The sequence below is a fragment of the Heptranchias perlo genome, chromosome 4, assembly GCF_035084215.1.
Source record: "Heptranchias perlo isolate sHepPer1 chromosome 4, sHepPer1.hap1, whole genome shotgun sequence".
In the NCBI taxonomy this organism is placed as follows: domain Eukaryota; kingdom Metazoa; phylum Chordata; class Chondrichthyes; order Hexanchiformes; family Hexanchidae; genus Heptranchias; species Heptranchias perlo.
This window is the reverse complement of record NC_090328.1, coordinates 119,386,726-119,395,940: the sequence shown is the minus strand read 5'-3', so window position 1 is coordinate 119,395,940 and position 9,215 is coordinate 119,386,726. Positions and strand designations below refer to the sequence as shown.

The 9,215-nt window shown below is 45.4% G+C and overlaps 1 protein-coding gene across 1 annotated transcript in view; it reads right to left on the bottom strand.

Moving 5' to 3' along the window:
• Nucleotides 1-270: 270 nt before the first annotated feature.
• The window catches only part of musk (muscle, skeletal, receptor tyrosine kinase), a 144,313-nt gene continuing 135,368 nt past the window's right edge, over nucleotides 271-9,215 (bottom strand). The window contains exon 17 of the mRNA XM_067983572.1: nucleotides 271-5,443. Coding sequence (XP_067839673.1) covers nucleotides 4,761-5,443 — 683 coding nt within the window. The 3' untranslated portion in view covers nucleotides 271-4,760. The remainder of the gene's footprint in view (nucleotides 5,444-9,215) is intronic.

Below are 9,215 nucleotides of genomic sequence, written 5' to 3'. Positions count from 1 at the left end.
CAGAGTGTCTCCACTGGGAGGAAGGAATGGCAAATAATCAGTTGAGAATACCAGCTCGTGCCTCTTAAAAGCTGTAAAAACAGCACCATCAGCAAAAATCTTCACCCGTATCTCCTCTTGGTAGAAGAATGGAGCATGATCCATGGACACAAAGTGATGGGGCAGAAAGTATTTTTAAAATAATTGATTGAAATTTATTTTTAAGAAGTAAAACATTGACAGGTTTGGTAGCTTAAATCATAAAGTTTATTTTCACAAACCTTTGATTGAAGAATGCTGATACGATTTGAATGACATTAAGGATTTATCATAAAGAAATGAAATAAAGAAATCTTGACAATCATTAAATAAATACCTTAAAGTCACCGTGAAAGATCTGGAAAAAGAGGAATTGATGATTGAGTTATAAAGGCACATGTGAATTCTAACAGCTGCACTGGACTATAATGGTTTACAGTAGATGTCAATAGCGTGGGCCCTATTTTTATCATGTTTAGCGCCAGTGTGAACTGGATTTAGTGGGAGCACCACTCCAAGCATGGATTTGTGCTAGCACTATTGAAAAGGTAATTGCGTAATCTTCAAGCACACTGCCAGTAATCAAATGCTCTGTGGTATATTTGAAGAGGGTACATGAGGGTACACAAAGTACCCACCATCACCGTTTTATCTTTCAGTGCATAGTATCGGTACACTCGTTTAAATGGGGAGAGGTGGTACCAAAATGCATTTAAAACTTGTGAAAAGTATTCTTAGGAAATAAATTAAAGTGTGGAATCCATTTTTATTCAGACAAAAACACAACAAAAAATGCAACAAAAGGAGAGGATGTTTTCATTCCTCATGATGCTCATTTTAGCCAATCCAAACAATATTATCCTTTGTCTGTTGTCTCAAGCTGCAGTGTATAGCCAACACTGAGCAGGGGGTATCCCCAAATAAAGCCCCCGTGTGACGGAACTAAGCGACCCCCCGCTCCCCCCAAGTACAAAATGGCCGGGTGGGTCTGCAGTCATGGCCCTGTGAGGTGGATTTATTTTACACTGCAGCTGAGACTGGTCTGAGACTGGTAGCTGCAACTCGGGTTCCAGACTTATTGACATTGCCAGGCTCCTGCCTGGATGGAGCCTTCAACTGTTCTGTTCTGCTCTCTCCCAACAGTTAGAAATGCAAGTGCTGAAAGAGTATAGAGGAGAGAGTCCCCACTGTTTTAAACATCTAAATTGAGGTAAGATATGTTTACAAGCGGTGCCAGCCGTGGCTCAGTGGGTCACTCTCACCTCTGAGTCTGAAGGTTGTGGGTTTAAGTCCCACTTCAGAGAATTGGAGCACAAAATCCAGGCTGACACTCCAAGTGCAGTACCGAGGCAGTGCTGCACTGTCGGAGGTGCCATCTTTCGGATGAAAGGTTAAACCGAGGCTCCGTCTGCCCTCTCAGGGGGATGTAAAAGATCCCACGGCACTACACCGTAGAAGAGCAGGGGAGTTCTCCCCGATGTCTTGGCCAATATTTATCGAACAATCAACATCATTAAAAACAGATTACCTGGTCATTATCACATTTCTGTTTGTGGGATCTTGCTGTGCGCAAATTGTCTGCCACATTTCCTACATTACAACAGTAACTACACTTCAAAAAAAGTACCTCATTGGCTGTAAAACGCTTTAGACATCCTGAGGTCGTGAAAGGCGCTATATAAATGCAAGTTCTTTCTTTCTTTCACAAAGAGCCCAGGAGGTGCTTCAGACTCCCCCCTCCCCAACCCCTGAGCACTCTGTGACCCGGAATTACCACCACATTGGATTCACACCCTATGCAGTGTCAAACTGGAGTAATGTGAGATTACCCTCTTCTGGGATTCTGTTTCGATCCAGAGTCAAGTCATGCCCTGACTCCTGATTTACACTGCCAATTCAGCATCAGTGCAAAGCACAAGTCACTTTGCACCAACACGAAACTTGCAGTATAAATGCACTCTCAAGCTCCCAATTAAAGATTTTTTAAATATATATATAATACACACATCAGGCGCACAGAGAAAAACACAAAACCTTGAAAATAAATATAATGTTCATGACTCCCCGGGTGTCTTAAGATCACATTACATTATCTAAAGGGCTTGCAGGTGAGACAAAAAGTCACCTGTAAATAATTGCCACCACTGTGTCAGCCAATGAGTTGGAGGTGGGGCGGGACTTACGGCAGGACTCACAGCAAACAATCTATTTTACAGCAAACAGAGTCTATTTACTCAGCAAACAGAGTCTGTTTAAACAGCGCACTACAGCAAACAGTCTACAGAGTCTATTTAAAAAGAGTTTCAATGAACTACAGCAAACAGATCTCATGGCTGAAACTACAGCAATGTCTCCCGATAAAAGCAGGATTATTTCTCCAGCAATTTGCAGTGAGTGGAGGATAGTTACATAATACAAATTATGTGCATAAAATCAATCCCAGTCACTTACAGCAGTGTGGTCTCCAGGCATGATTGACGGGGAAATTACCCAATCATCTCCATTCTTGCTGGGACTTGTAGTGTCACTACATGCAGCCAAGGATGTATGATGGAAATGCCATTTGAATATGGAACAGTGCATCTATGTGCCACAGAGCAATAAAAAAATGCAAAAATGCCTGGTGCATGCACAATCTCCACAATGTGCCCCTAAACAAATTTAAAATAGGGCCTTTCGCTCTTGCTCACAAATGCAGAGACCCAAAGGCTCAGGAATTTCTAAAGAGATACCTGCTGCACCAATAATGTGATTGCTAAGCTACAAGGACTGTTAAAAGCCTAATGCTTAATTAATTACCGACTTAATTTACGAACTTTTGTTTAATATACAGGTGACGTCTAGCCTGCAGTTAGGACTCTTTCACTACTACCCAAGTTCATAGAATCCTACAGCACAGAAGGAGGCCATTAGGCCCATTGTGCCTGTGCCAGCCAAACACAAATCGCCCAACGTAGTTCACTGGAACTATACCATCTCCAGGGAATGCTCCGGCATTTTCCCAAATATACTGCTCTATAACAGTCTGTTAGATTTTGGTGCAAGAAGGGGCTTTCATGCTAATTGTACCACACAACCTTAACACAAACAAGTACAACTATTCATGGGTGGAATCAATGGGAACCCTTGAGTTGTGTTTGCTTGTTTTTCTCGAAGTCTAAGCTCTCTTTTGTGTTGACAACCCTTCATTGTTAAGTGGACTTCCAGGAACTTTCATAAGATTTTTTTCATTTTGCTTAAACACTGCGCTGTTGTACTGAAGGTAAAGTTTAAGCCATACGCTGTGTGTGCATTATGCCCATTCATTCTTTTCAAAGTTCACTGGGTATTGAGCGAGAGATTCATTTTTTTTTTGTGATTTGCAGGCTGACTCGCGTGACATATGACTCAGTACAACTGGAATCTGAAAACCACGAGCATATCTGCGGGACTGCTTCGGCTGACGTCGACCATCAAAGAAAACAATGAAAAAAAAAAATCCATCAGTGGTTCAGCCTTGAAACATGCTGCTCAGATCAAACTCTTATTCAGTTACAATCCACTTGAGTAAATGGGCAGTAGAGCGTGCTCAGTATTAGCTTCAGGATAGTCAGGTCCGGTTGAGATGTTCAACGGGACCTCGATGATGCCTGCAGAGTTTCTCCTACTTTTGCGAGCCTCTGGACAATATCACTGGTAACTATTATACATGATTGTTTGGGAATACACGACACTGGTGACCTGTTTTACCCTTTGTGTAATTTTTGTGCTAGATTTCACGTGTGGTTCATCCAGGAAAACAAAAATCTCAACAGCGTGAGTCGCCCCACCACTGTCCTGCAGTTACTTATGGGTAAAGGTCTGTCCATCTCGTCACTGTTGACTGTCCCAGGTTTTCTATAGATGTCCAGCTGAAAGCCACTGACACAATTACACTTTTACTGCAATATTAAGGCGTCACACTTACTTCTCAATAATAATAAAAAAACTGCCCACAGAACATAATTTTTAAAAACGTATCTGTAGTTAGATGATAAAAAAAATTTCTGCTTTGTGATAAAGTCTGCCTTGGTAATAGAATCAGAGAATCATACGGCACAGAAGGAGGCCATTCGTCCCATCATGCCTGTTCCGGCTCTTTGAAAGAGCTATCCAATTAGTCCCACTCTCCCCTGTGCTTTCCCCATAGCTCTTCCAATTTCTCCTTTTCAAGTATTTATCCAATTCGCTTTTGAAAGTTATTATTGAATCTGCTTCCACCGCCATTTCAGGAAGTGCATTCCAGAACATAACAACACGCTGAGTAAGAAGAAATTCTCCTAATTTTCCCCCTGGATTTTTTACCAATTACCTTAAATCTGTGTCCTCTGGTTACCGACCCTCCTGCCAGTGGAAACAGTTTCTCCCTATCTACTCTATCAAAACCCCTCATAATATATCGTCATATATCACTAAAAAATTCCTATTATAATTCACAAACATGTTTATGAACAAAGAACGTGAGGGCTGGTATCTTTAAAATACTACTTAATCTTGGGCGTCTACATCTATAGAACATATGACTCAAGTTTGTGAAATGGAGATCTTAAAGTCAGTGTAACTATTGGTTCTGAAGGCAGTGTGTGTCCTCAAGACTCTCTGCTTCCGCTGTCCACGTCAACCATGCTCAGGCTGCCAGGGCAGTACAGGTCAGCGTGACACCTGTCACTCTCATGGGAACGCCAGTAAGTGGAGCTGTACAGAGTTAAGGGGCAGGAGGTGAATCACACTTGAAGAGCAGCAGCCATTCTCTCGTGCATGCGCTCCAGAATGCGATGGATGCTTGCGAAGCTCGGCCTGTCGGACGGCATGTTGCTCCAGCAAAGGCGCATCAAATTGTACAGCTCCAGCGGGCAGTTTTCAGGGCAAGGGAGGATGTTCCCGTCTCGGACGTAGTAAATCACCTCCTCGTGGGCCATGCCGTAGTACGGCTGCATGCCGTTAGAGAAGATTTCCCAAAGGACCACGCCATAAGCCCAGACGTCAGATTCGGTCGTGTAACGATTGAAGAATATAGATTCTGGGGGCATCCATCTGATTGGGATTGCATCGTTCTCATTAGCTTTGTAATAGTCTGCAGAGTAGATATTCCTTGAGAGTCCAAAGTCAGCAATTTTAACCTCCAGGTTCTCTCCAACCAAACAGTTGCGCGTGGCCAGGTCTCGATGAACAAACTTGCGCTCAGACAGGTAGGTCATACCCGCTGAGATCTGCTTCGTGATGTTGAGCTGGTCGACGCAGCTGAGGGGCAACAGGTCAGTGTCCGAGCCAAGGCTCCGCTGCCCGAAACTGGCCTTGCTCAAGGTACGGGTGTTGATGGGCGACCTCCTACGCAAGTACTCGTTCAGGTCTCCGTAGGCCATGTACTCAAACAGCAGGCACATTGGCTTTCCAACAGCACACACTCCTGCAAGAGAAAGAAAAGAAACCCGTCTCAAATGCAACAGCAGCAACAAGTGGAAATAAAGAGAAGCAGGACTTTCTCAGTTCTCAGAACTCAAATCTCCTGCGATACCTTTTTTTTAAGGTAAGTCAAGCTTCTTAAAGAAAAAAGTTTCTTCAGAATTTAATTTTCAATAGATCAATAGAAAAGTTGTTGGTTTAAACTTTGACACTACTTGGCGAATATTTTGGTGACGGATATTAACACTTTCGGCTGGAACATTTTTTATTAACTTGCAATTTGGGCACGTAATGGGGCGATCCACACTTCCGGCGGTGGCAGAAAACTGGACGGTAGCAGATCGAATGCTCATTTTACACCCTGCTCAAATTCCCTTTCCATTGGCGTCAAGCAGTCCTCGGTCAGGCACAACCGAGGTTGCATGCAGAGTATAGCTTCCTCTGCTTCTCCCCCCAGTAATTCCAAAGAATGTACAGCACAGATACAGGCCATTCGACCCAACTGGTCCATGCCAGTGTTTATGCTCTATGTGAGCCTCCTCCCTCCCTTCTGCATCTAATTAAATCAACATAACCTTTTATTCCCTAAACCCTCATGTGTTTATCCAGCTTCCCCTTAAATGCATCGATGTGCCTTAATGAAGAGCATCTCTCATTATATTTCCATGTTCTACACCAGTGTCACTTTTCTGAGTGAGATTATCAATTTGTGCCAAATGATTGGCAATTCGGTGCCGTGGGACCGTACACCAGGAACCAGGATAAGACTCTCAAAAGTTATTGCATGTAAGGCCCTTCCAGCTGACAGTGAAAGGAGACTTTCATCCCATCAATTGGGGCTTGTTTTCAACCTGAAGGCACGGCCGCCGATGCTGGGGCAAAGAGAGGGGGGAGGGGAGGGGATGCACAAGAGGCCAGAATGGAGAGTTTTGGGGGGTTGGGATGTTGTGGGGAAGGAGGAGATTACAGAGATAGTGAAGAATAATGCCACGTAGAATGAGAATTTTTAATTGGAGGCGTTGGTGGACAGGGAGCCAATGTAGGTCAGTGAGGACAGGTATGATGGGTCTGTTGGACTTGGTGCCCGACAGGATACTGTTAGCAGACCTCGAGTTTATGGAGGGTGGAGGATGCGAGGCTGGCCAGGACTGCATTGGAATAGTCAATTCTAAAGGTGACAAAAGGCATGGGCCGAGGAACAGTGGAGGCGGGTGACATTATAGGACTGAACGTAGGCAGTTTTTGTGATGGAGAGGATACGGAGCTGGAAGCTCAGCTCAAATAGAATAACAAGGTTACAAACAGGCTGGTTCAACCCGAGACAGTGGGTGAGGAAGGGGGTGGGACTGGTGGTAAGGGTATGGAATTTGTGGAGGGGACCAAAGACAATGGGCGTTAAATTGGGCCGTGTAGCGCCCGTTGTTTCGGCGCTACATGGCCACTCCAACATCCAAGATGGCATCTTGACTGCGCAGGCACGTTTCCAGTGTAACGTGCGCTGGACGCCATCTTGGTATAGGAGATAGCGCATGTGCAAATACCGAACGCTGGAAGCATGTAAAGGAGAAAATGGATACAATCAGTGTGTAACGCTGATTTAAAGTGATAGACGCAATTTTGGCACTTAACGCTCAACTCAACGCGCAATCTTAACACCAGCCATCTGAACGTGTCTTAGAGTGCCTGGAAGACCCCCCCACCACCAGTGCTATTTAAAGGGACAATGCAGGATTTACAGGTTAGTGGCTGGATTATTGCTTCTGGCTACTGAGGCATTTGTAACTGTTTTTGGAGGTCTCTTATACTTGAATACTAGGACCTGGGGACATAGCCTAACATTGAGAGCCAGGACGTGCAGGAGTGAAGTTAGGAAATGTTTCTACACGCAAAGGGTGGTAGAAGTTTGGAACACTCTTCTGCAAACGGCAGTTGATGCTAGCTCAATTGTGAATTCAAAATCTGAGATTGATAGATTTCTGTGTATTAAGGGTATTAAGGGTACCAAGGGGCTGAGGCGGGTATATGGAGTTAGGTCACAGGTCCACCATGATCTCATTGAATGGCAGAACAGGCTCAAGGGGCTAAATGCCACTGCCACTTGCTGCCTCCTGATATATGCCATCTTCTCCTGCAAGAAAGCAGCACGTGTGACTGGGTGATGTGCCTGTCATGGTTGAATAGCTTCCAGGGTGCGTGGCCTGGGAGTTGTGGTCGGCGGCTTGCAACATTGGGAATGTGTAAGGGTGAGAGGTAGCATCAGTTTGGAAGAGTTGAGTACTGATGGAAAGAGTTTGTTGGTATGTGGGTGATGGGGGTGTAGTGCGTGGTGCAGTTGGTAGGAGACGCCACTTGACAGTTGACCTCACTCACCTTGACCACTCATGTCAAAGCATTGAACTTCTTCCTGCACTGCATCCATGTTCATGGTGCTGTGCGCCTGGCATTGACTTTGTCCCCTGCTGCCTCCCACTGCCTTTTGGGAATATGTCTGGAGGGCCTCTTGCCCCGGCACCCCTCCCTGTGGATATAGGATGTCCCTCCTTCTGTCCACCTCTTGCACCAAGGCCTCTAGTGCATCATCAGAGAACCTTGGTGCATGCTCTCTCACAGGCCTGGTACAAACTCAGTTCGGCAGAATGGTGAGGTCTGGCATGCAGATTGGAGGATGTGGGATTTAGTAGTGCGCAACCTTTATTCAATGTTTTAACATAACTTATCAATGTGTAAACATAGGGAAGGGAGCTGCATCTGTGTTTTGCATGTGCGATGTCTGATTTCCGTTCAGACTCCGTGCAGACAGCAGACTGTTATTTTCAGCAAATAACAGGTACCAACTATCTTTAAGAGATTTTTAAGAGACAGCCTGCCATTAAGAGATTGGGGCTCCCCCCTGCTGGTGGAAAGTGTGAATTGTATCGCATCCTCGTGTTATCGCTGATTCAGAATGCTGCTTGAAGGGAAGTCCTCAGGCCTGACGAAAGCCTCGTCCTGCCTCCGCAGGGGCCATTGGCCCAATAATAGGCCCTATGAAAATTTTCCCGCAATGACTTCTGTTTTCCCAATGTTTAACTGGAGAAAATTGCAGCTGATCCAAGACTAGATGTCGGACAAGCAGTTTGACAACACAGAGGCAGTGATGGGATCGAGAGAATGGTGGAGAGGTAGAGCCTGGTGTCGTCGGTGTACATTTGGAAGCTGACTCTGCATCTTTGGTTGACATTGCCAAGGGGCAGCATGTAGATGAGGAAGAGGAGGGAGCCCAGGATAGATCCTTGGGGGACACTGGAGGTAACGGTGTGGGGGTGGGAAGAGAAGCCATTGCTGGAGATGCTGTGGCTACGGCTGGAGAGGTAAGAGTGAAACCAAATGAGGGCAGTCCCACTGAGCTGGACAACGGAGGAGAGGCATTGCAGGAGGATGGTGTAGTCGACCGTGCCAAAGGCTGAAGGGAAGTTGAGAAGGATGAGGAGGGAGAGTGCACCATGGCCACAGTTACACAGGATGGGCATTTGTGACTTTCATAAGGGCCATTTCGGTGTTGTGCCAGGGACTGAAATCTGATTGGAGAGATCTAAACACAGACTTGTGGGAAAGATAGGCATGGATTTGGGAGGCAACAACATGTTTAAGGACTTTGGAGAGGAAAGGGAGGTTGGATATGGGGCAGAAGTTTGCAAAGGCAGAAGGGTTGAGGGTGTATTTTTTTTTGATTGGGGCCAATTTTGAAAGGGAGGGGGGGGGGAGTACTCCTAAATGTAGCCTCCAACAACTTTACT